Consider the following 27,916-nt stretch of genomic DNA (forward strand, 5'->3'; position numbering starts at 1 on the left):
ACTTTCTGGGGTCAGGGAGCATGGCAGTCCAAAGAGGGGCTTCAGCTTCATTCTACTCGGTACTGGCCAGATCAAGGCTCAGCCTCTTGCTTCGAACCCCATCCATCAGAGCAGCAGCCCAGCAGGGTGCCACAACAGGATGACACCCCAGATCCTTGGGCCACTCAAACCCAGACACCAGGGGAGGAACAAGAGGTTTACCCAGGCCTGCCCATCACCCTCCACCAGCGTCTCCCAGACTACTGCCCACTGACTAGATTCCACCCAGGTGGGCCTTTAACCCAGTCCAGGGATGGATCAAGTACCAGTGGATGCTGGTTCCCATCCTGCCACCAATCCCACCGGCTGCAACTGCCCCAACCCAGCAGCTGCCCCACTGCATTTCTTGGTTACCTTTGAAGGCAACTCGGGGAAACTGGCCTATTTCCCAAACCGAATCTAGACTCACGTTGATTGATATGGGGTTCAATACTAGTCAGACCAGGACATGAACTTGGTCATTGCAGATAATATGAGAGAAGGGGTAGCAGCAGAATGGATTGCTCAACTCCATGATGAATGAGCTCCTGAGTTGGAAGATGTGGACAAGTTGCAGTCCCTAAGGGCCCAATTTAGCAATTTGAGCACATCGCTAAATGAGAGGAAGCCGAGGCAGAAATCAAGGGACTGAAACAGCACGGTCGGTCCCCCAAGGAGTTTGTTTGGGAGTTTAGAAGAGTGGCCAGAAAATTATGAGGCTGGCCTGAGCGACTCTTCATCCACTACTTTAAAGAAGCCCGAAACCTTCGACAAGTGTACAGCTAAAGGGGGGTGCCTGACCGGATCCAAGATTGTTAGCAGATGGTGGTGACTATGGATTTAGAAATTCACCCCCACTGGAGATCGGCACCAGAGAAAGCTCCCAAGTGGCCTTTGGGATGCAGGTCAGCCGTCAAGCTGCCAGTAGAAGTGAGACCAGCGGCAAGCCCCCGAGTCAAGGGCTTCAGATGTGGCCAGCAAGGCCATTGAGCCTCAAAATGTCTTGTGCTGGCTCCTATTTCCCAGGTGTGCCAATGGCAGCCAAGTCAAAGAAAACTCCCTAAAAGCCGCCAGACATGGGGAAGTTCACTTGACAAGCCATGGAGGTCCTCCCCTTGCAATCCAATGAAGGGGGAACTCCAGCTCCAGAGATTATGACTCCAGCAGTGTGGACTCGATGGTAAGCGAAGCCATCTTCCCTTTTTCTCATATAGTAGTGCCCCACACAGAAGACCATGGAGAGCTAGAGGCCATAATAGACACCAGCTGCACCCAGTGCTTAATCAGCTCCCAGACTATGAGAAATTTAGAAATAAAAACAACAACTTTGAAATGCCCTATCTGCTTTGAAAAAGTAGACAGTTCACTTACTGGGGTAGATCCAGCAACTTTGGTTACCGAACCTGTAAGGCTCGAGATGGGGCAGCACTGGGAAATGATACAATTTGTGGTCACCCCAAAATGACCGAGGCACTTATCCTTGGCTTGGCTTGGCTAGACAAATGGGCCCCCACCGTTACATGGGAGATTGGCTAACATAAGATAAGGATAGGCATCGGCTCCTTGCCTCCCCTCCTGTAATCTGAGAACCCATCATCTTTGGGGCCCAGTGATCACAGTCAGAAGGAGGGAGGAGGCGTTGGTACTTACCTGATACGCCCATTCTATTTGAGCTGCGAGGAGCATCCAGAGATGGGAGGTGCTTCAGTCTCTGCTTGCTTAGGCTGAGCTTGAATTGAGGAACGCTCCTCCTCCTCCACGTGACTCTTCCAGGGCGTTCCCCAGTTTTGCGAAGGTGAGAGGAAAAAAAGGTTGCTCCTATCCCTATCACCTAAATAATTTTTGGTCCTTGGCCGAGAGAGATAGGCCCTACCAGACAGAAATTAGGGTGGGGCTGGATGTTCCTCGCAGCTCAAATAGAATGGGCGTATCAGGTAAGTACCAACGCCCCTTCTCCTATGAGCTGCTCGGAGCATCCAGAGATGGGACATACCAAAGCTTGGCCTGTCCTAAGGGAGGGACTCCGTCTGGTCCTGGATCTCCCTAGGGTCCCTAAAAACACGTTGTAGGACCTGCCTGCCAAATGAAGCCTCTGCAGAAGCAAACACGTCAATTTTGTAGTGCCGAATGAAGGGGGAAGGTGACACCCAGGTTGCTGCCTGGCATATTTCAATTATTGGAGCCTGGGTAGCCCAGGCCGCAGAGGTGGCTGCACTCCTGGTTGAATGGGCTGTGATGCCCTTAGGGACTTGAAGGGCCTGGGACTGGTACGATTTTGCTATGGCCGCCCTAATCCATTGTCCTATGGTAGACGATGACACCTTGTGTCCCAGTGTTTTAGGTTGGAAAGAGAGAAATAGGGCCTCCGACTTCCTGAAGGGCTTTGTGCGTTTGATGTAAATTCGCAGCACACGTCTTACATCGAGTTTATGCCATTGTTGTTCCCTTTCCTGCGACGGATTGGGACAAAAATTTGGGAGGATGAGCTCCTGGGCTCTGTGGAAAGCCGAATTGACCTTTGGTAGAAAAGTGGGGTCGGGTCGGAGAACCACCCTATCTGCGTGAAAGACACAGAGGTCTTGCCTGACAGACAGGGCTTCTATTTCCGAGATACGTCGGGCTGATGTAATGGCTACCAGGAAAACCACTTTATATGTTAGGAATTGGAGACCGGTCACCCTCAAAGGCTCGAAAGGCTCTTTGGTAAGGGAGAGGAGGACTTTATTGAGGTCCCAGGTGGGATAACGGTGCACTGGGGGAGGGCGTAAATTGGTAGCCCCTCTAAGGAAAGCTTGGATGAGGGTGTGGTGAGAGAGGGAACTGAGACCCTCGTAAGAAAGGACTGATGACAAGGCAGCCACCTGGCGCTTTAGTGTGTTGGGAGACAGCCCCTTGTCTGTCCCTCCTGAAGGAATTCTAAAATTTGAGCGATGGAGGGAGAAACTGGGTTAATTTGAAGTTTGCTGCACCAATGACAGAAAATGGTCCATGTGGCATTATAAATTCGGGTGGTTGATGGCCGTCTGGCAGCTAGGATGGTGTCAATGACTTTGAGAGCTGCCCTTTTCTCAAAGTGCTCCGCTCAACCTCCAAACGGTCAGTTGGAGCCATTGTGGGTCCGGGTGTAGGAGGGGCCCCTGGGACAAGGAAATCCTGTCTGGTGGGATCCTCCAGGGGGGGCCACCGAGAGAGTGCGGAGGTCCGCAAACCACGGCCGTCTGGGCCAGTAAGGAGCCACTAGCAGCAACTCCGCCCTTTCCTGGAGGAGCTTCTGGATCACCCTGGGTACTAGAGCCAGAGGAGGGAATGCATAGAGGAGCCCCGAGGGCCATGGGCAGTGGAGCGCGTTGTGATTCTCCGCTCCTTGGGACGGGTATCTTGAGATGAATCTGGGGAGCTGGGTATTGAGGTGGGAGGCAAACAGGTCTATCACCGGTTTCCCGAATATCCTTGTTGCCTCTCTGAACAGGGACGGGTGGAGGTGCCACTCCGATTGGTCTATGGTGGCCCTGCTTAACCAGTCTGCCTGGATATTTGATAGCCCTGATATGTGCTCTGCCTTGATGGACAGGAGGTTGGTCTCTGCCCAGTGACAGAGGCGCTCGGCTTCCTTCATTAGCTGGATTGAATGTGTGCCCCCTTGTTTGTTGATGTGTGCTTTGGCTGTGACGTTGTCTGTCAAAATGAGGACGTGTTGCCCGCGTACCTGGGGGAGGAAGCTGCGCAGGGCCAGGAGAACGGCGTAAAGCTCCAGCCAATTTATACTGCACGATTGTTCTATTGCAGTCCATCTCCCCTGGGATGAGAGAGACTGGAAGTGGGTGCCCCATCCGAATAGGCTGGCATCCATGGTGATAGTCAGCCTTTGAGGTTCCTTGAAGAAACAGCCCTTGTTGATGAGTGGTCTTGCCCACCAGAGGAGGGACGTGAGGACCTTGGACGGAATCCTGACCAGGAGCTTGGAATTGCTTCTGCCGGATCTCTGGTACGGGAGCAGGAACCACTGTAGGGATCTGGTATGAAGACGGGCCCAGGGAACAATAGAAATGCAAGAGATCATTTTCCCCAATAATTTTGACAATTCCAATAAGGGCACCCTCTTGCGGTGTCTAGTTTCCTTAACCAATTTCTGAATACTAAGGAGTCTTTCTGAGGACAGGTAGACCTTACCTTCCACTGTGTTGATAAGAGCCCCCAAGTGGGTTATCCGAGTAGAAGGAAATAACTGGCTCTTTTTCCAATTTATGAGGAACCCGTGTTCCTGAAGGGAATGTAAGGTGGCCTGGGTGTCCCTCATTGCCTGATCGATAGATGACTGAATCAAAATATCATCTAGATAACATTGGAGACGGATGGGGGGTATTTCTGATATGAGCCGCCAGAGCTGCCAGGACCTTGGTAAAGGTCCTGGGGGCGGAAGCCAGTCCAAAGGGAAGGGCCACGTACTCGAAGTGTTGGTTATTGTAACAGAACCTTAGGAATTTAGAGTGGGAAGGCCGAATGGCGATATGTAGGTAAGCTTCTGTTAAGTCTATGGATGTGAGAAAGTCCCCCTGTCTGATCCCCAGTAGTATGGATTGGAGGGAGTGCATTTTGAACTTGCGGTAAATTAAAAAATGGTTAAGTCGCTTCAAATCTAAGATGGCCCGCCATCCCCCCGAGTGTTTTTGAACGATGAAGAGGTGGGAATAAAAGCCCCGACCCCGTTGGTCTGGTTGAACAGGTTGGATGGCCCTTATGTTAAGGAGGTGCTGGATGGCAGAAGTCATCAGATTGCATTTAATCAGGTCCTTGGAGAGGGGGGAAGACATAAAGAAATTTGGGGGGGTGGAATGGAACTCGAGAGCAAGGCCGAATCTAACGGTCTCTCTGACCCAAGAGTCAGAAGTAGAACAGTCCCATATAGTGGCAAACGACTTTAGGTGCCCGCCAATGGGGATAGAGTCCTTATGTCTATCTGGGATGTCGGTAAGGCTTGCTTCCGAACCCCCGAAAAGGCCTTTTATATTGGCTGCCCCTCCTACCCCTTTCTCCAGAGTCGGGTCCGTCCTGGAATTGGCCCGGTCTGAACGAGGGAGGCCTCTGATACTTGGGAGAGAAGGGGGCCTGGTAGGAGGGCCGAAAGGAGCCCCTCCGAAAGGGCTGCAGCTGTCTGGAATCTGACCTTCGGGTGAGGGAAGGGAGAAATTTCTTTTTGTTCCTGGTCTCCATAAGTAAAGGGTCCAGGGAGGGGCCAAATAGTTTGTCCCCACTATGGGAGGAGGCCAGCTTGGCTTTGTTTTTAAAATCCGCCTGCCAGTGTCTGAGCCATAGCAGGCGGCGGGCCTGGACGTGCGCTGTAATAGCCCTGGCAGAAAATTTGACGGTGTGATATGTGGCGTCCGTCGAAAACTCAGCTGCGGCGGTGATTTTAGCAATCCTGGTGTGCTCTGGTGTTAGAAGCGGGGACATGCTGTTTAAGCTGGCGCAACCATCGAATTGAAGACCTGGTAAAGAAAGATGCAGCCATAGCCGATCTTATGGCCCGTCCGACTGATGGGCCCTGCGCAGGGCCAGCTCGGGCCGCTTTTCTTCCGGTTTTAGGGCTTCTAAAGCCTCAGTAGGGGTCGAGGAGGATGCCAGGCCCACAATGGGCTCGTCGACCTCAGGGGTGTTCAACAGATTAGAGAAATCCAGATCTAGATTGAAATTTTTTTTGTCGTGGTTAGAGGGGGCTGGGGGGACCCCTACAGACGCTAGTTGTTTTTGGACCAGATCTGCAAGGATAGGGGGGGGCTGGAATAGTCTCGGCCTCTACCACTGGTTGGTTAAAAATGAGGTCTTCGGGTCCTTCCCCAGAAGGGGTAGGGTGGACTGAGATGGGTTGTTTAATCAAACCTGAAATATTTTTGGCCTTATACAATAAGGATTTGAATAGTTGCGGCTTAAAGAGGCCCGCGAAGGCAGGCTGGTCAGGGGTGAGCCCCTCGTCCTCGGACATTTTGTCCTCTAGGGGGTCCATGTCTGATAGGGGCTCACTATAGTGTATGGACCCCAGACCGAAGTCGTGTGGGTCCATGAGTTGATCACCTTCCTCCTCCCCCTCTTCCATCTCCTCCTCCTGCCCTTGGAGGGTGGGTTCCCTATGCAAGGGTACCTGAGCCAGATGCTGTTCAGACCTAGGTAGAGACCTCACAGAGTGAGATTCCTGGTCAGAGCCTACCGGATACAGACTGGACCTGGCGGCTTGCTGGATGCCAGTTGCGATGCCTTGGCGAATAGCCAACTCCATCCAGGATCTTATCTTTCAGGGATCTCCTCAGGGAGAGACTCCTCTTGGCGGAGACCGGCAGCAGTTGGGGTGAAGGTGGCCTCTGGAGCCCTTCTGGTCAGTGTTTCAGGACCCAGAGCCTGTTGTTCCTGAGATGGCAAGCTGCGCCTAGAGAAGGAAACATCTGGGGGTGGGGGAGGTTGAGCAGAGGTAGAGGGACTGGAGGATGGGGGAACCTGAGGCACCTTGAGTGCTTCCTTAGATCTCCTGTCTATTTCTTTTTGCAGGGCCTTGTGGCGCCTTAGGGCGTCCCTCTCAGCCGCTTTGGAGGTCTCCTTAGCCTGCTTGCGCAAGTGATGGGTTTTGGGTTTTGCCTTCAAGGAAGGTCCTCTCGAGGTATTGCCATCTGCCATTGCAATGACTTAAATGTGGCTGGAGTAAGTCAGAAAATAATATGAGGCGGTTGGCACGCCCAGGGCCCGATCTAGCAAGACGGTGTCCCTGATCAGTATTGCTTCCCCCTTTTAGAATAATTTGTCTTTCCTTTTCTCTCTCTCTCTCTCTTTTTTTTAATACATAGATATCTCTAAGAAGAGATATGTGTATGTGGTCAAGAGACAAAAGAGACAGTTGAGCCGCACCTCAGTGATAATATTTTAATCTGAAAATATTATACTGCCAATATGAATCAATGTTATATTCAGGGTGGTTGTTATAATACTATCCCTGCTCCTGGGATAATGAAGGGAGCCAATTAGCCGAATTTCGAAACGCCTAGGCCCAGAAATATTAAGGGTAGGGCCTACAGCAGCCTCTCTGCACGGGCTGACACAAAGGCTTGGGTGCAGCTGCTGTGCTGCTGGAGAAGCTGTGAGGTTGGGCAATGAAAACTCCAATTACATACAAGCCTATTTGGTAATCTAAACTCAAATCTGAAGAAAAAGCCAGGCGGGGCCTGATGCTTTAAGAAATTTCCACTCACAGCTTCAGTATAATCACAAACAAAATGGCGCGCGCCATGAGGTGGCCTCCAAAATGGCAGCCGCTATAACGACACACCTCCCAGCAGCAATTTCCCCGCCTGGGAAGTAAGCCAAAACTCTTCCAGAGAAGGTGGCCAGAGAAAGAAAGCAAAGGCTTCTCCTTTGCAAGTAAATAAATGGCGTTCGAGGGTGGGGGGAAAAAACGCAGTGCGGCTCAAATGGAGCAGATCGCAACGAACCGCTGTGAAATGGAGCGATAAGAAAACAGCAACAGATTGTGGCAGAGAGAGAGAAAACGGAAGGGATTGGCTATGGGAGGTAGTGCGAAGATCGCTACTGACCCTCCCTTCGCCTCCCTTGGGGGGCGAAAATGCGTTTACCCCTAAATGGCAAGGATGCCGGTTCACACAATTGCGCAGGGACTAAGGAGAGTATAAATCAAACCTGAGAAATGCTGATCTGAAATGAGAAAGAGTAATCCAAAATTCCTACTTCGGCCAAGGAGCAAAGCAACAGCACAGCCTGTCTTGCACGAGGCTGAGCAAAAACTGGGGAACGCCCTGGAAGAGTCACGTGGAGGAGGAGGAGCGTTCCTCAATTCAAGCTCAGCCTAAGCAAGCAGAGACTGAAGCACCTCCCATCTCTGGATGCTCCGAGCAGCTCATAGGAGAATGGCCTCTACAATGGAGGTGCCATCTGGCGTGTGTGCCCAGAGTACCAGGACTCAGCAGAAGTCTTTAGTGAAGAGAAGTGCAATGTACTTCTCCCCACTGACCCACTGATTATATGATAGAATTCATCCCAGCTGCAAAACTACCAAGGCCAAAAACGTACTCAATGACCCCTAAAAAAATGGATTGAAGAAGTACATTGATGCCAACTTAGCAAGAGGATTCATCCAGCCCACCAAATCTAGGGTCTCAGCCCCCGTATTGTTTAAAGGGAAGAAAGATTGGGGGGTGTATGTGAGGCTCTGCATTAATTTTCGTGGGATAAACACTGTTTGCATACAGAACACCTCCCCCTCCCCCTCATGAAGGACATGCTCAACCATCTGGCGAGAGGAAAAGTGTTTGTTTACAAAGCTAAACCTATGAGAAGCTTACTACCATTTGCGGATAAAAGAGGGTGATGAATGGAAAAAGGTATTTAATTGCCCATTAGGCAGGTTCCAGTTTAAAGTCATGCCTTCTGGGCTACAGGGAGCCCCTGCGGTGTTTATGCAACTCATTAACAGGGTGCTGCATGATTTTATTTGGATGATATTCTCATCTTCAGTGAGACAATGGAGGAACATGTCAAACTAGTGCGTCAAGTATTGAAAAAACTCCTAGATTCTAAGTTTTCAGGATTCCAGCAATCACTGTAATTAAATCATGATTCTCGAGCCAAACTTCAACCAATTTCAAAGGATTTATTAGAGGTGACATACTGGCACTCCCCTGGCCTCTAGAAGTCATAGAAAGTCATCTACGTCCTGCAGTTGGGGGGCCCTTTTCTTATGAAGGATTGTTAGCCATCCTCTTGCTTCTCCCTCTAGCCCCTCAGAAATCATATTCACAATGGCTCTTGGGGATAGGTACAGGTCTATAGTGTTTTAGGTGGATTTCAACTGAGTCAAGGAATAGAGCTAGCTGATCTGGGTCCCCATCAAAATTTCCCCTAAACCAGGACGGTTCGTTGAGTACTGCTCCTCCCTCCTCCTGTTGTCCTCTGTAAGCCTGCACTCGAGGTGACTGGACTTCTTCCTCAGCTCTAGTTCGCACAGGAGGAGGGGGCTGCCTGCTGTGTGGAGGAGGCACTGGCTGCAGCTTTGGACTCCTTTTTCTTCTGGTGGGTAGAGAAGGAGGGCTGTGGTCTCAACTGCTTCTCCTCACTTCAAAGGGCTCTGTAAAAACTCCCCTGTTTTGGGCAGCATGATGGGCTGTTATCCCGAATGACGGCTCAGTCAAATTCCTCCCTCAGTTGCTCCATGGATCTCCCCAGGGATTCCATCAGGGATTTTGGGGCCCTGGCCTGTGCCCAGTCCCATATCCAATCCACTTTTCCCAGTTCACTCAAGGGCCTTCTCCATTTTTGGGTCTTGGGGTGGGGAAATTCAGTCTCAGAGGCTTTAGGAATTTTCTTTTTCCACCAGTACTTATATGGTTTTCTTTCCTCCACCAGAGCAGGTTTCTCCGCTTCAGGATTCAAGGGGGACTGACCTCCAGCTTTAATTATGCTATCAGCTTCTGTTTGCTTCTAGCTGAAGCCAAAGTCTGTTTCTCCTCCTGATAGCTCGACCTCTGCCTTGGCTGCCTGAGTTTCTGTCCATGCATCCCAGACATTGGGGAGTGATCGGAGAGGCCAGGACCCAGGACCCTGGTAATATTGATTTATTATGAGAGTTGGCTTGCTGTCAGGATTCCAGCAATCGCCCTAATTAAATCATGATTCTCAAGCCAAACTTCAACCAACTTTAAAGGATTTATTAGCGGCAACATACTGGCACTGCCCTGTATGAAGCCAACTCTGGCATACGTAATTTACAGTCACCTGTGACCCTGTTTTCCCCCTCCCCCCTGGGTGTCTCATAAATCAGATTCTCCAATTAAGCACGTTCATGGGCTTGGTGTCATCATTCACGTTCTCCAATTAAATATATTCACGGGCAAAAGCTCTGGTAATTTAGTTACAATCTATTAAAGATAAATGTTGGAAAGTACTTTCAGTTTCAAACGGCTGCACTGCTCTTCCAGATTTCCTCCCCCCCCCCTTTCTATGGCAACTACTAAAACAGGCATAGGAATGTTTTATGAATTGACATAAGCTTTATGCAAAGGTGTCAAAACCAAGTTCCACAAGACTTCCTTAAATTACCTGGGCTACCGAGTGTCAAACAAGGGGATTAAAATGGACCCAGGCAAAGTTAAAGCCATACTAGATTGACAGCCTCCTCGCACCCGGAAACAACTTCAAAGCTTCCTGGGTTTTGCAAGCTTTTACCAGTAGTTCATTCCTGCATTTGCTGAGATAGCCCTGCCACTTATGGAACTATTAAAAACAAGCCCAAACCCAATCAACCTCTAAAGTGGACACTTGAAGGTCAACAAGCTTTTGAAGAGCTAAAGGGATTGTTTTCCAAAGAGCCAATCCTGCCCTGACCCCAAATGGCCGTTTGTGGTGCAAGCTGATGCCAGCAATGTCGCTGTTGCTGCAGTGCTTCTACAGGAAAACTCCCTGGACCAACTGCAACCCCGCGCTTATATGCCCAAAAAGTTCACTGACATCGACTTCTGGTTGGCTAATCATTTTGGATTTCTAAAGACCCTTCACTTAGTGAGGAGGCAGTTTTGGTAACCAAAAATGAAGGCAGATATGGAGGACTATGTAAAAAGCTGTTTCACGTGTGCTGCCATGAAAATGTGACCAGGGAAGCCACCTGATCTACTCTAACTTATAGCTGACCCCAGCCGACCATGGGAAGAGATAGCTATGGATTTTATAGTTGAACTCACAGAGAGCGGAGGAAACACTGTCATTTGGACAGTGATTGACTATTCTCTAAGCAAGCACATTTTACCGCTTGCTCTGGATTACCATCAGCTAAGAAACTAGCAAAAATGTTCATCAAACAGATTTATAGGCTGCATGGAGTGCCCCGCCGGATCATTTCCAATCAAGGAGTCTAGTTTACCGCGAAGTTCTGGAAGGAGTTCCTACGGTCCTTTGGGTCTTCTCAGAGATGGAGCTCTGCTTTCATCCAAACATGAATGGGGCCACTGAACACACAAATCCATAGTGGAACAGTACCTGAGATGTTACGTAGACTACCAGCAGGATAATTGGGCCGATCTGCTACCTTTTGCGGAACTAGCCTACAACAACGTAGTCCACAGTAGCACCGGGCTAGCTCCTTTCCAAATCACCAGTGGGATTGACTTTGTGCCTATGCCTGAGTTACCTAGAGAGCCCCCAATCTCAATGACCCTAACTGAGTGGGTATTAAAACAGGGGTGGGACAATACCAAGCATGCCCTCACCCAAGCCGCTGAGAAATACAAAACATCAGGCGATCAAGCACCAATCACTCCAAGCCCCCTTTAAAGTGGGAGATCGGATCTACCGGTCTACTAAATATCTTAGATTAAAGTTATGATTAAAGTGATATGACAGACACTTTCAGCTCAGATTTCAGAGGTTTCCCTTCATGCTGGCTGGCGATCGCTCTTCACCTTTCCATCGTCCGGGCTTCCCCTCTTCTCTGCTTAGCTCTCCAGGCTCCTCACACCCTGAACGTTCCCCCCAAAAGTGAAAGAATGGGATCCAGGGATGCTCTCCCTTCACCCTTTCACCATAACATCACCACCGGAAGCCCCGTTAGTTCCAATTTCTAACCTCCTGTCATTTGTCTCATTTCAGAATATTCTCATCACTTGTGACAAGGCAGCCTGTCAGCCCCGGATCCATCTTGATTCCGATTCTGGGCTGCCACAGTGGGGGATGGGCAGACTTGAGAACAGGAGAGCATTGAAGGGTGTATAGCCACAACATTCTTTTGCCAGAGATCACATTGCTGGCAACTGGAGGGGAGTGACTGGAATTTGGCAGAAGCTGAGACAGAAGGTTGATGGGCTAATGTGACTGAGGAGTCACTAAATGGGGCACAGTGTGAGTTTTATTGTGGAGAGGGAACACGGGAATTCAGATTGAGGTTTTCCCCAGATGTGCCAACATGACTTCTCTAATAAATTCTTATTTTGATGGACTTTGTCTCTGAGTTTTGAATTGTCTGGAGGGTTTAATTGGAATGCTGACAACAAGACTCTGCTTTAGCTGGACTTCCAGTTGCTCTTCCATTGGAGTCAGAGTGGAATCCACAATTGTGCACTGTTTCGCTCCGGGCTCGCTTGTTGGAGCCGAATGACCCTGGAGAGGTGGTGAAGAAAGAGGGAACTGCTTGGAGGATGGAGGGGAGCCACATCTCCCCTCCCTGACAAGATAAACCCACTCCAAAGACAAGTTGCAGTGGTGGTCAAAATGGCCACCACAAAAACGGGAAGTAGTTCAGGAAACTAAGAATGTGCTAGAATGGTGAAGTAGCGAGCAGAGTGTGAACCAGGCAAAATACATGGACATTAAGGTACCCCAGAATTAAGAAATAAAGAACTATTTTGGATGAAAGTGTGTAGAAGCGGCGATCAGAGAGAGAGGGAAGGAAATTGGAACTTATAAAACTGGCTTTGAATATTGAAACAAACTAATGGAGGTGAAAATTCAGAGGAAAATATTTGAGTATAAAAGGCTTGGAAATTAAATTGGATAACTATTGGACTTTTGGCACTAAATAGGCATAAGTAAATGCTGGAATTGAATGTGTTGAAAAGAAATAATAGCTAATAATTGAAATTAACAAAATTAATAAAAAAAATTATATCTAAAAAATGGGGAAAAGTGAAAGAAAGGGTGGAACGTGCAAACAGAATTGAGAGCGCCACCTAATGGTACAGGAAAAATTTCAGCAACTCTTTGAAAAGTGCTTGATCTTTCTAAAATTGGAATTTAAAAGGAAATAAGTGGAACTCCACTATAATAAAATAAAAACCCTGGAAAGTGAAATACTAGAATACTACAAAGGAAAAAGATACATGAAGAAACTGCCTTGGGATTATTTGGTGATTTTGGGAAAAAGTTGGAAAAGAAATTAACAGAAGAAACCTGGAAACAAAGACATTGATTGTTGAAATTAAATATAAAAGACACTGGTTGAAATAAACTCCTGGACATTTGGATTGGATATAATTTCAAAGAAGGAAAAGAAAAAAAGAAAAGGGGAAGTGTACAAAATGGGAGGACTATATGCAGAAATGAGACTGGAACTACATGAAGGAAATGATGAAAGAAAGCATGGAAATGTACAGTATTATACTACAAAAATTAGAAAAGATTGAAGAACAAAGAGAACCAGAGGGGGAGGAATTAAATAAAGAGGAAACCATCTTTAAAGAACAAGTGGAACAACGAACATTAAAACGGGGGGGGGGGGGAATTAAAGTTAAAAATCTGAGGTTTGATGTGATAATTAAAGGGAGAATTGTTTGGAAAGCTAAACAAAGGAAAAGGAAACAGCAGAAGAGGGAAGTCCAAGAGAGGGAGGGGGGCAAAATAATTGGAATAACAAATGGAGGGAAATAATAAAGGAAAAAAGGCGAATTAAAAGACCAGAAAATGAAGAGAAGCAGAAAGCAAACAAGAATGAAAATAAATTATATAGTCAGGAGGATGAGAAACAAAGGGTAGAAGAATAGGGAGGGAGATTCTGCAAGGTAATTTGTTGTGATATATAAGAATAGGGACTTCAAAATAGATAAGATTGGAACTGATTTTTTTTAAGGATTGTTAAACCAGATATAGATTTTATTGAAATAGATATGGAAATGGGAATTTATTATAAGAATATAAATTGATATTTAATAAAGTGATGAATAAAGGTAAAATGAATTATGAGAATTGTAATGGAAAGATTAATATCAGTTTCTATAATTAATTGAATAGATTAATATTTTCAAATATATAGATGATTTATAAGGTAGTTGAGAAAAATAATACCATGCGGAATCTGACTTAAAATATATATGCATATGTAATATGTAGTAGTTAGGAAAATATTGTTAGTAATGTAGAATGTGGTAATTAAAAAAAGACTACTATGATAAATTTTTATAATGAATTAAAGGAAATAAATTGAAGGAATGTGTAAGGTAAATAGGTGGCAAACTAATTGGCAATTAAAGGGGACAATTTTTTGAATTATTAGAATAAGGATGAAATTTATTGAATAGTGAATGGAATAACAGTATGTGACAAAATTGCAAATGTGACAGATAAAAGCAATATGTGTAATGAATATAGAAATGAAATAAGAATCTTAGTTAATGTTGTAAAACAAGACGAGAATATTTTAAGAAAAATGAAATAAGTTAAAATATGAACTGGAATTGGATAAAATAAGTGTAATGAATTTAATATTTGATAATATTCAAAGGAAAATAGAATAAGTAATAATGTGATATGAAATTGAATAAGAAAGATGAGTATGTAACTATGGTCATGTTTGTATTGAATTGTAAAAACCTGGAACCACACTGTTCGCCAAAAGAGATGTTTTTAAAAATATAAAAATAAAAAAATTATTTTAAAAAATTAACCCCAAGGAATAAAAAATCCATAATAAGAGACTCTAAAAACATAATTGTTTAGGCCACAAAAATAAGCACTTTGGAGATTTTTGTTGAAAAGCAAGCCGAGAGCACCATCTACTGATGAAAGGAAAAGCTAGAGAGACTCCTAGAGAGTTACAGAGGAGGTAAAGGAATTTGATATCCCATGGAGGGCAATGACTTTTAACTGTTTATTGTCTCACACTTACCAGAGGTGGAAATAAGAAAGTCATTTTATTAAAAAAAAACTCCAGGAAACCAGAATAAAAGACTAAAATCACAGAGCTGAGTTAAAGAACTTGGAAAATAATTTGGACTATTAGAATATGGAATAAATGCTGGAACTGGCTCATTTAAATAATTGACTCTGCTTTATAAGAAATGGGTCTTGATTGAAATTAATTTCTGCTGGAAAAAAGGCAGCATGAAAATTTGGGAGGAGAGTGACATCTACTAATGATTGGAAAATATACTCCTACAACTTCGGATCTTTTTTGAAATATTTGATATTTGGTGGTTGTGATCTTTAACTGTTTATTGCCTTGTGCTTACCAGAGGCGGAAATAAGAAATACATTTTATAAAAGAGATGCTGAGAAACTAGAAAAGACTAAAATCACAGAGCAGATTTAAAGATCTTGAAAAATACCTTGGACTATCAGATTACTGAGTAAATGTTGGACTTGGCTTATTTAAATAATTGATTTTGTTTGGAAAGAAATGGAGATTGAGTGAAATAAACATCTATTGGAAAAAAGGTAGCATGGAAATTTGAGAGGAGAGACCCATCTACTAATGATTGGAAAATAAACCATATTTCTATAATTTTGGACTCTGAATCAGATTGAGGCATGATTATTTATTCTATTTTTCTTTTGCTATTATGTCTGGAATTGAAGGAACAGCTGTGGAAGCAAGAGGACTTTTCAATGAGACATTTTTGTTGTTCCGAAATATGGATCTGATCGATAGAATGGATGAGAAAATGGAAAATATCTCACAAAGAACAATGAAAAAAGACCAAACTGCCCATAGATCGGTGGAACCAACAGAAAGATTGGATGAAATTGATTACTTAAGCCAGCTAATGGACATGAACAGGGAATGAATATGGATCAGAAAAACCAGCAAATAAAGCAAAAGGTCGGTGAAGAGGAAGACCAGATAAATGACAAGCAAGATGAGTGGAAAGAACAGATGGATTGGCCACATCAACAAATAAACCAAGGACTGGAGCAAAAAATAGGGCAGACAAATCAGCCGATAAAGGAAAAAAGGCCGAAGAAAATAAAACAGATAAATTGACAATTGGAGAGACAGGAATATACATTTGATAAGGAGATTGGGACATGGGCAGATATTTGGGAGAATTGGCACCATAAGGTTGTATTGGGAGAAATGTCTAGATTGAATAAGAAAGACACAGATGGAGATAAAGTTGAGGAGTGTGGGAGGTGAATTAAAAAATGGATAAGAAATGAAGCACTAAGGAGGAAAAGAGATGATGGATAAAAAGAATTGCCATTTAAATATTTAAGTAGTTCTGATTGTAAGCTAAAGGAGGCAGAAATAAAATTAGATAGGGGAAATATTGGAATATATTTTTTTATAGAATGGATAAAAATAATACATAGAAAGACTAGAAGTTTACAGTTGTTAGGCATTTTCTTTTATGTATTTTTCAAATAATATGAGAATTACTTAAATATGATAAATGTGATGGAGAGTCCTAAGTGTGAATTGGATCATTATGAATGATACTTAGAATTAATTTTGTTTACATAAATAAAAAAAAGTTTAGATTGAACAAGAAAGGCATAGATGAAGACAGAGATAAAGATGAGGATTTAGGTTTTTTTTAGTTAATTGGTTAATTAACCAATATAATGAGAATTACTTAAATTTGACAAATGTGATAGAGATTACTAATATTGTTATGAAATGGATTAATATGAATGATACCCAGAACCAACTCTGTTCACACACAATATGGATGTATATTGGAAAAAATAATAAAAAATATATCTTAAAAAAACACTTATGCCCAGAAATAACTGAATCAAATATCATATTCATTTTTATTGCATATTAATAAAAACACAATTTATCTCCGACAGTCAGAACAATACAGGCATTATTTTCTTTAACCTTGTTCTATTATACTCCAATCATTGATAAATATAGCATATTCTCAAATCATACTCTCTTCCCAAGCTGCACGTACTGCACACCATTGCAAATGCATGTGTCAATTGTCTATATTAAATTTGACCAAAGTTATAATTTTAGAGATTACTTCTATCAAAAAGATGTATAAGCAGCTTCTCCTAAAGTCATGAACCTGGATAGGTTACAATGATTATATGTTCAGTTAAAAAAAATCTTTTGATATGTAAGGTAAAAACCAGTGGTATTCTACCGGTTTAGCTTGGTTCAGGCGAACCGATAGTAAAAAAATGCTACCATTTGGCCGAACTGATAGTAAAAATAAATGCTACTGGTTCTGCCAAACAGGTGTTTTTTTTCTTGACGATCAGCTGTTTTCCGATGATCCGCTGTGCCATGAGATTTAGGTTAGCTAGAAAGTAGGAGAATGGTATGGAAAATTTTGACTAGCCCCACCCACCTTCCCCACTCTTACCTCTCACCTGTCCCTACCGATTCTCTGAACTGGGCCTCAGCTGAGCCGGGCATCTCTTGAGTGCTCAGTGCTGGATTTCAAAAGCCAAGGAGCTCAGCTCAGTGCTACAAGGAGAAGAAGTGGCCTGAAAGCAGAGCTAAACAGTTGGAATGTTGCCTTCCTTCCCAGACTCAGAGGAGCAAAGCTTCTATTTTTCAGTGCAGACTCAGGCAGCAGATTGCAGAAAGGTTGAGCTGAGAGTCTGTGAACAACTCAATCTGCCTGCCTGCTTCACTTGATTTTGGGTATGTTGCTCTTTTTTTAATAACAAATTCAATATTGACATCCATGATGCGTTGTGAATTAATTTTGCATTTGCTTGCAAGCAAATTCTCCATAGAGCTGCTTCGAGCATCCAGAGTGGGAGGTGCTCCAATCTCTGCACTCACAGGCTGAGCTTTAATTGAGGAACGCTCCTCCTCCTCCACATGACTCATCCGTAGCGTTCCCCAGTTTTAGCTCAGCCTTTGTGCGAGACAGGCAGTTTCTATCAAAGCTCCTTGGCCGACTCAGTATCTAGGAATTTAAATTCAGGTTTGATCTCTCCTTTTATTTCTTAGCCCCTGCGCAACTGGTCTGTTCAACTTTACTAAAAGAGGAGCGTTTTTCGCCCCTCAAGGGGGTAGAAACGGGGGAAGAGCAGCACCTTTGCGCCCCCCCTCCAAAGTCCTTTTTTTCTCCCTGCCGTTTCTTTGAAGCCGCTTCTGCTCGCATAGCAGCAGCTCGTTTATTGAGCAATTTCGTGCGCTTCGTTGTTTCTTCCCCCCACGAACGCCTGATTTAGAGGGAGAGCCAATCTCTCCTTCCTGCCCCTCGATTCAGACCTTTGTAGGCTTGTTTACTCTTGAGGAGGCTAATCCCGCCGCTGAGCTCTCGCGCCGGCTAACGGCCGCCATTTTGGGCGCTGCCTCGTGGCCGGCTGCCATTTTTTTTCTGTTTGTTTTGCTGCGGTGAGTGTTCAGGGGCCCAAAGCAGGACCGGCAGGCCTGTTTAGAGCCAGTTTAATCGTTTAGGCATTGTGGCTCCCAGTCCTATTGCCTATTATTGAGAGTTGTTGCCTATCCCGCAGCCTGCTCAGAGGCGAAGTAAGAGGCAGCACTAGTACCACCCATTTTGTCTGGGAGGCAGCTGCAGGAGGCCCAATTCTTTTCCTTTTGGCCTCAGCGTTCATTTGGCTTATTGACTAACATGATCATTGTTTTTTCCTTAATTTCTCAAGTGTTTTATTTCACTTGGGAATAATTCCTAGAGTACCCCGGTACTGTTAGACCTTGATTATTCATATTCCTCCTTTTTATTAAAAATATAAAATAAAATAATTTTTTTTTTTTCAAAAGTGGGACGTGGAACAACTGTAAGACATCCGGCCTTGTTGTAGGTCGAACTCCTAGGCGAGCCAACCGCCTCATTTGGTCATTATCATACCTTACATTGCCTTTTATTATGGCAGAGGACAACCCCAGAGGACCTTCCTTGAAGGCCAAATCAAAAACGTACCATTTGCGCAGGCAGGCCAAGGAAACATCCAAAGCCTCTCAGAGAGATTCTTTAAGATGCCACAAAGCGCTAGAGAAGGAATTTGATAAACGATCAAGGGACTCACGATCTGTACCTTCAGTACTTACTCTCCCCACCCCATCTACCTCAACTCAACCCCCTCCTCCAGACCAGTTTTCTCTCTCCAGGCGCAGCTCGCCCGCTCAGAGCCTTCAAACCGCTGTTACACCAGCCACCCGGACACCCGAGGCCACCTTTACTCCGACAGCTGCTGGCCTACGGCAAGAGGAACCATCTGCAGACCTGGTTCCAGACAAGATAAGAGAATGGATGCAGCTGGCTATCCGCCAAGGAATCGCGGAAGGTCTCCAGCAGATAGCCAGGCCAGGCCTACAAACGAATCCATTTCTGGCAGATCTCTCCCCAGACCGGAACCTCACCATGGTCAGGTACTTCCCCAGAGGGAAATCCCTTTACCAGAAGGGGAGGAGGAGGAGGAAGAGGTAACAGGCCTAGAACACTTCAGGGAAGAGGAAGATTTTGATATGGGGTCCATACATTACTCTGAGCCTCTTTCAGAGGTGGAACCAATGGAAGGAGAAATGTCAGAGGACGAGGGTATTACCCCTGACCAGCCCGCTTTCGTAGGCTTGTTCAAACCCCACCTGTTCAAGTCCTTGTTGTTTAAGGCAAAGAATATTTCTGGCCTGATGTCTCAGTCACCCTCTGATACTTCCCCAGCAGCCTCTGGAGATCCAGAGGATTCTATTTTCAAACAACCGGTCGTGGAGGCCGAAGTTATTCCTACCCCACCCATTTTTTCTGACCTGGTAGCGAAACAATTGGCTTCAACAGGGGCGCCTCCCGCCCCCTCCAGTCAGGATAGGAAATTTTTTAATCTCAATGCGGAGTTTTCCATCCTGTTAGAGACTCCCGAGGTTGACGAGCCCATAGTGGGGTTAGCGTCATCCTCTACCCCAAGCGACGCTCTGGAAGCTCTAAAACCAGAGGACAAACGGGCCGAAATGGCGCTACACCGGGCGCATCAATCTGATGCTTGGGCCATTCGATCAGCCATGGCTGCATCCTTCTTTACACGATCCTCCATTAGATGGCTCCGTCAATTAAAGCAGCATGTCCCTCCATCCAATACCAGGGCACACCAGGACATTGCCAAGCTTACAGCAGCAGCAGAATTCTCGGCCAACGCTACTTTCTATTCCGTTAAATTTTCCACCAGGGCTATCTCATCTCAGGTTACAGCCCGTCGCCTGCTCTGGCTCAAGCATTGGCAGGCAGACGTCAAAAACAAAGTAAAATTGGCTTCTGCTCCCATCTCGGGAGGCAAACTCTTCGGTCCGGCCCTTGAACCTTTATTAATGGAAAGCCGAAATAAGAAAAAATTTCTTCCATCTCTCTTTCGCAGATCTGAATCCAGAGTATCCCAGCCCTTTCGGAGGGGATCTTTTCAAACCTCCTATCAGACACCTTTCTCTCCCAGGTTTCAGAGAGCCCCGCCCTTTCGGTCGGTCCAACCTCAGGATCGAACCTACCCGGGTGACAGGAACAGAAGGGGTGCCAACTACAAGAGACCCTTTCGGGGCGCAGGAAGTAAACCTTTCTGGCGCCCAAGATAAGTCCCTAACCCCCCATTCCATTGGCGGACGCCTCAAACATTTTGCCGACCAATGGGAATCCTCTACATCTGATGCCTGGGTTAGGGACACCATCAAATTCGGCCTCTCCCTTGAATTTTAGTCCCCCGAGCATTTTATGGTTTCCCCTCTTTCCAAAGATCGCACCAAGCGTGATCTAATAGATGCCGCTATCAAACACCTCATTGAAATCAAGGCTATACAGCCCGTCCCACCCTCGCAACAAGAAAGAGGGTTTTACTCTCACCTCTTCATAGTTCCCAAACACTCCGGAAGGTGGAGGCCCATACTAGATTTGAAAAGGCTTAACCGATACATTATCCGGCATAAATTTAAGATGCACACACTACAGTCTATTCTTCAGGGCACCAGGAAGGGAGACTGGCTCACTTCCATTGACCTCTCAGAGGCATACCTACACATCACTATTCGACCCTCCTATTTCAAATTTCTGCGATTTTGCTATAACAGCCAACACTTTCAGTATGTGGCCCTTCTCTTTGGTTTGGCCTCGGCCCCGAGGACCTTTACCAAGGTTCTTGTGGCTCTAGCGGCTCACCTTAGAAATTTCCCCATCCATATTCACTGTTATCTGGATGACATTCTCATCCTGTCTCCTTCCAAACACCAAGCAGAAAGGGACACCAGAACTACCCTCTCTGCTCTCCAGGCACACGGCTTTCTCGTAAATTGGGAAAAAAGCCAACTATCTCCATCCACCCGAATAGCACACCTGGGGACAGTGATTGATTCGGTTAAGGGAAGGGTCTTCCTGTCTCCTGAAAGGTTTCTCAGCATCCAGAAATCAGTCAGGGAGATCAGACGAGCAAAAAAGGTGGCATTACTGGACTTGTCAAAATTACTTGGCAAATTGGTTTCATGCATTTCCATTGTTCCCTGGGCCCGTTTGCATACCAGATCCCTTCAGTGGTTCCTACTTCCATATCAGCGATCCGGAAGAAGCACCTCAAAGGCCGTGGTGAAGGTACCTCCAAGGGTTCTCGCATCCCTCCTCTGGTGAACCAGACCTGCCATCAACAAAGGGCATTACTTCAAGGAGCCCCAGAGGGTCACCCTCACCACAGACGCCAGCCTATCCGGATGGGGTGCTCATATCCACTCGCTCTCAGCTCAAGGCACATGGTCAGCAACCGAGCAACGGTGCAGCATAAATTGGTTGGAGCTTCACACTGTATACCTGGCCCTACGCAGTTTCCTCCCCCAGGTACGTGGTCGTCACGTCCTTATTCTGACAGACAACATCACAGCCAAGGCACACATCAACAGACAGGGGAGCACACATTCCATTCGGCTCATGAGGGAGGCCGAGCGTCTCTGTTGCTGGGCGGAGACCAACCTCTTATCCATCAGGGCAGATCACATCTCGGGGGCCTCAAACATTCAGGCAGACTGGTTGAGCAGGGCCACTGTAGACCAGTCAGAATGGCGCCTGCACCCCTCACTGTTCAGGGAGGCCTCAGAAATCTTCGGCCAACCACTAGTGGACCTATTTGCATCACCGCTCAACGCCCAGCTCCCGAGATTCTTCTCGAGGTACCCCACTCAGGGGGCGGAGAATCACGATGCCATATGTTGCCCCTGGCCCACAGGGCTCTTATACGCATTCCCCCCACTACCGTTAATCCCCAGAGTAATCCAAAAGCTGATTCACGAGAGGGCGGAACTCCTCCTGGTTACCCCATACTGGCCCAGGAGACCGTGGTTTGTGGACCTTCACAACCTGTCAGTGGCCCTTCCCTGGAGGATTCCACCGGACAGGATCTCATTGTCCCAGGGACCCCTTCTGCATCCGAACCCACAGTGGCTTCAGTTAGCCATCTGGAGGTTGAGCGGGACCGCTTAAGGAAAGAAGGGTTTGCCAATCAGGTCATTGATACCATTCTGGCAGCAAGACGGCCCTCAACCACCTGGATATATAATGCCACATGGAACATTTTCTGTAGATGGTGCCACAAATCGCAAATTGATCCACTCTCTCCATCTATTGCTCAAATATTAGCCTTCATGCAAGAGGGACTAGATAAAGGTCTATCCCCTAATACCTTGAGACGACAGGTTGCAGCTTTATCAACCATCATCTCCTACGACAATATTGGCTCGCTTTCACACCATTCTCATATCCAAGCATTCCTTAGAGGAGCCACCAATTTACATCCTCCAGCGGTACACCGATACCCAACCTGGGATCTTAATAAGGTCCTCATTTCACTTACTAAACCTCCCTTCGAACCCCTAAGGGAGACATCACTTCAATTCCTAACATTCAAGGTAGTGTTTCTTGTGGCAGTCACATCTGCACGTCGGATATCTGAAATCGCAGCTCTGTCCGTTAGAAAGGATCTCTGCGTTTTTCACGCTGATCGGGTGGTCCTACGACCAGACCCTTCCTTCCTGCCCAAGGTTAACTCAGCCTTTCACAGATCGCAGGAACTCATTCTTCCTAACTTTTGTCCCAGACCCTCTCGAGAGAGGGAAAGACAGTGGCATACCCTCGATGTCAGACGTGCGCTACGTATTTATATCAACCGCACTCAATCTTTCAGGAAGTCGGAATCATTATTCCTTTCATTTCAACCCAAGACGCTGGGTTTCAAAGTATCCCCGTCAACTATAGGCCGTTGGATCAGAGCAACAATCTCCAAGGCCTACTTAGCACAAGCACTTCCTGTTCCCAGCGGAATAACCGCACATTCCACAAGGAGTGCGGCTACCTCAGCAGCTTGGGCTACTCAAGCATCGATAAATGACATCTGTCGAGCGGCCACCTGGTCGTCCCTGTCACCTTTCTTTTGTCATTACAAGATTGATGTGTTTGCTTCAGCAGAAGCATCCTTTGGCAGACGAGTCCTACAACAAGTTGTCCGAGAACCAGAGGAGATTCCGACCCAGACGGAGTCCCTCCCATAGGACAGGCCATGCTTTGGTATGTCCCACTCTGGATGCTCGAAGCAGCTCTATGGAGAATGGGCGTTGGTGCTTACCTGATACGCCCTTTCTCGTCGAGCTGCGTAGAGCATCCAGCCCCACCCTATTTTAACCGTCTGGTGGGGAATCCTGCTTCGGCCAATGAATCAATGAGTCAAGGAGTTAATGTTTATTACAATAGTTAGGATGAGATGATAGTTTGTTTGTCTTCTCGTCTTCGTAAAACTGGGGAACGCTACGGAGGAGTCACGTGAAGAGGTGAATAGCTTTTGCTTTTAGGATCAATTACCTATGGTAAAGAAATTAGGAATCAAGAAATAAATGACAGATTAGAATTTGATGGAAGAACTATTAAGGCCTTAAAAGGGAAATTCAAATGCTGTCATGGATCTTTAGATATAAGATGTATAATCTTGCAGGCAATGATGACACTCTACGGAAGTAAAAATTGGATTTTGAAGAATCAGGATTGAAAGCATACTGATGTTTTGAATGTTCCTGATTGTTCTGACCCAAGCGTTGTTCAAAGCAAACAAACACCAAACAAAGATAAAAGCAAAATCTTTTTAATGCTTCTCTGTGAATTCCATTCATTCACAGTAAAACACTATTAAAAACTAATTGTCCCAGATAAGAACAAGCCTTGCCAAGGTTGTGCAAGGCTGACAAGAAAACTAGATTAAATTGCAAGGAAATAATCAAAACCAAAAGTCTCCAAACACAAACCAGGATAGCCCGAACTTCCACAAGACTTGAAGTGCAAGAACTTCTTTGCTTTCTGCAAAGAATCCCACCTCTGAGGTCTGGCTTTTATCCCTTAAGGGAGGGACCATCACCTTGCAGCCTTAATCCCAAGTCACCCATGCTGCTGGAGCTGCTCTTTCCTTCAAGCAGCCCTGGGTGACGTGCGCTGAGCACAGGCTCCTCGGAGTCCTCTGCTGCCAGCCTCCACAGGCTCCAAAGGCAGCACTCCATTCTCTGATAGTCCTGGCCCCATCCCTGCATCACATGCAGGCCCCTCATCTGAGTCCTTGCTCTCCAAGACCTCAGCAGTCCATACCTGTTGCCAGCAAACCACAACACTGATAATACCATGGATAACTAACAAATCAGTCCAGAATTCTCACGAGACACAAATGACAAGGCTCAAAATTATATTTGGAACACATTATATAAAGACCTGTAGAAGAAAGACTGGCTCAGCCAGAGGCAGGGGTGAAAAACGGACTCAGCCTTGAATCACTATGTAACCACAAATGAACACCCCTTGACTGCCCTTGACCCTTATCTAACATTAACCAAGAGCTGACTGTTAGTTGAGAAGATTCCTGTGCATAGGCTTTTAGCAATAAATTATTTAAATTGAACCTTCACATGTGGAATTGGTCTTTGGCATCTGACAAGATATAGCTCTCTTGAAAAGTCTTAAATATTGGGAAAAGTGGAAGAATAGAGAATAGAAGAACCAGCAGCAAGATGGGTAGACCTGACTGCAAAGGTGATTGGTGTTCTGTTGGAAGACATGAAAGACCAAGTTGGGAAAAAGTTATTTTGGAGATTTGCTTATGTGTTTGCTTACAGTTACCGCTTATTTGATAGCACATAATCAAACCATCCATGACATTTTGTGAAGTTGTCAAGCGGGGGTGGGATTCTACTGGTTCAGACCAGTTCAGGTGAACCAGATGTTAAAGTTACATCTAGTTCACCGAACCGGTATTTCAACTGACCGGCTGGCCCTGCGCACCCCTCAATGCCCCTCCCAGGAATCTCCATGCGGCCCATTTTCAATGCAGGTAAGTGCAGGGTCCGCACGGAGGCTCTGGGAGGGGGAAAAACAGGCCTCCTAGAAGTCTGGAAATGAGCCTGTTTCCAGCTTCCGGAGGGCCTTCAGAGCCCGGGGGAGGCCATTTTCGCCCAGGGAAGGCCTCCAGACAATTGGGGGGGCAAAACTGGCTTCCCCGGGCTCTGGAGGCCCACCAGAAGCCAGAAACAGGAAGTTCTGGTAGGCCACATCCACCATGGCCATGCCCACCCAGCAACCTGGCAGCAAACCGGTCGCTGGGATTTTTGAATCGCACCCCTGTTATCAAGGCACAGTTTGGGGTTTTTTTTAAAATTAATTCTGCCTTTTTTTTAAAGGCTTGGGGGAACTAGAAGCTGAATTCTGACTATTCAGGCCACCCAGAATGGAGCCAATTTGTCAGAAGTTTAAGAGACACTCTGTTGTACCATATCAATATTAGGAGGTTGCCCTATGAGCATTCATAATATGCCTTGGAATGTTTCAATTAAAGATTGGAATGAATACTTTAAATAAATTAATGTACTGAATTAAATATTAAGTATTTAGTAGACATGAAAAAATGAGTACTGAATTTATTTTGCACTGGGAACTTAATTGTAAATGAGTTACAGTAACTGTAATGTCTGTCTGAAGCTGCAAAAGAAAATGATAATTAAAAACTGAAGACTGTAACAATGTTGCTATTAAAAACTAGCCAACAAAACATTTAATTAAACACCAAATGGCTCTCAAGTTTAAGCTTTCCTAAACAAATTGAAGATACTGCATGCAATTTGTCTTTCAAGTGCTGTTTGCTACCTGTATTAATATGATGGAGAAATGACTTCTTGTTTAAGCTTTGAAATCCAAAAAAATATTTCACTTGGTTTTCTGAGGAAAGTCTTTGCTCAGGAGTAATGGTCAGCTTTTTTCTTCACTAATTTTATCAAAACAAAAAACATGGTTCCTGCTCCAAGAAAAGTCTCTGGAGTTTTATTCTGTTGAGAAACTTGGAGAAGACAGATCCAAACAATGCAAAGCTCTTTCCTATGTGACACCAAGGCCAAGCTCAGGATAGCAAGGAAGACATATAATGTGGGACCCATTGGCTATGTTTTCTTGGCATGTCTTCTGAATTTTGGAAGCAGCAGGAAAAACCTCTCCCTTTTCTATTTTTACTAGAGGAAACAGGTACCCACAAATTAGAGTGTAAATGAGCAGCCACTAAAAACTTCAATATCCTTAAACTAGATTTGTTATTCCAAAGTTTTAGATCCTACCATGTTTCTCCAACAATACGCCCGCCCCCCCATAGGAAGACCCAGCATGTTTTCTAGGCATAAAATGAAATTAAGCCCCTCCCCCCAAATTTAGGCCTAGTTTAAAACATGCAAAATTGGGGGGGGAAGGCGGGGGGAACTTGCCATTAGGAGTGCCCTGCGGGCAGCTACGCATCATCATCAGCCGCTCCTAACAGCCAATCATGGCAGAGCGCAGAGGGCTCCCTACCCCCGCCAAGTGCTTTTGCTACAGACCCAGGTCAGCAGGCAGGCGGCGTCAGTATGGATGTCCGCCGGCAGCGTTTCAGCCACTTCTCAGGCCTCCATGGCTTCCACAGTTCCCACCGGTGCTGGCACCTCTCTCGCCAGTGCCGTCTCCAACAACAGCATCTGAGTCACTCCCGCTTTTCCCCCATCCCCGTAACAACAGGAAAAAAAACATTTTGAGGTACCTGGGAGCGCCACGTGCTGCGTTTTGGTTTAATCCTGAGTGGCTGGGTGGGTGTGAGAAGAGCCAAGTGAGCATCTCTGCTGCTGCTACCCTTGGTGCTCCAGCTTCGGGCTCTGCAAGTTTCCAAAAGTCCCAGTGCGCAGCCCATTCCTGCATTCCAAGCACGCCCAGGCCGAGCTGCAGCTGTCCCTCTCTCACCAGCGCCATCTCCAACAACAGCAGCAGCAGCGCCGGGAACCGTGGAAGTTACAGAGGCAGCTCCCCCACCCGAGAAGCAGCTGAAACGCTTCCACGGTTTCCGGTACTGCTGCCGCTGTTGTTGGAGACAGCGCTGGTGAAAGAGGGATAGCTGCAGCTTGGCCTGGGCGCGCTTGGAATGCAGGAACGGGCTTCGCACTGGGACTTTTGGAAACTTGCAGAGCCCGAGGCTGGAGCACCAAGGGATGAGAGATCGTTGTCTATAAGATCATAGTTGCCTTTTTTGAAGTTATAATTGGGGATTACATCATTGTGATGGTTTTTCTGTGGGCGTATGTTGAGACAAAAATCTATCATATTGTGGTCACTGTTGGAAAAGGGTTCTTTAGTTTGTATTCTGTAAATTAAATTCAAACTATTGCAGAAGATGAGGTCAAGGCAGTTGTTAAGTCTACTATTGTTGGTTACTGGTTGTTCCAGCCGCAGATTTGTAACAGCATTGTAGAAGGTTGCATATATGGGTTCAGTTGTACATTCGTTTAGGGTTCAGTTAATATGAGGTAGATTGAAGTCACCAAGAAAGATAAAAGCGTGTGGGCAGGATGTTGCCCATGTTAGTAGTGAATTTAGTTTGTTTACATGTTCGATGTCATAATCAGGTGCTCTGTAACATAGTAAGAATCAAAATGTAATATTTAAGGACAATTCACAGATGATGGTCTCAGGAAGAGCAAGCTCCTGGTTAACTTGGATGTTTTTTAGATGTTAGGACTTTTTATAGAAGATAGCAATACCACCTCCTCTACGAATTTCACGATCTGATCAGTAAACATGATAGTGGTAATGGAGTCAGGGAGAGATGCGTTGAGCCATGTTTCACAGACAAATATGATGTCAAATTTACCCATATTTAGTAAGAGGAGAAATTCAGGTATTTTATTCACAAGGCTTCTTGCATTGAGTAGCTTGCATTT

The 27,916-nt window shown here is 45.8% G+C and overlaps 2 protein-coding genes across 3 annotated transcripts in view; one reads left to right on the plus strand and one right to left on the minus strand.

Annotated features, from left to right (window-relative positions):
* Positions 1–27,916, minus strand: part of TSPAN7 (tetraspanin 7) — a 113,308-nt gene that overhangs the window by 39,182 nt on the left and 46,210 nt on the right. The window lies entirely within an intron of this gene.
* On the plus strand, positions 18,953–20,725 carry LOC148130501 (uncharacterized). The gene has a single exon (XM_087967494.1). The coding sequence runs from the start codon at positions 18,953–18,955 to the stop codon at positions 20,261–20,263; it is 1,311 nt and encodes a 436-aa protein (XP_087823620.1). The 3' UTR covers positions 20,264–20,725.

The sequence above is a fragment of the Notechis scutatus genome, chromosome 5 (assembly GCF_049901735.1).
Source record: "Notechis scutatus isolate UNSWTSFEM ecotype Mainland chromosome 5, rNotScu1.2, whole genome shotgun sequence".
Lineage (NCBI taxonomy): Eukaryota > Metazoa > Chordata > Lepidosauria > Squamata > Elapidae > Notechis > Notechis scutatus.

Coding starts and splice junctions, on each gene's coding strand:
- LOC148130501 (XM_087967494.1), top strand. CDS start 18,953: ATGGATGCAGCTGGCTATCCGCCAAGGAATCGCGGAAGGTCTCCAGCA.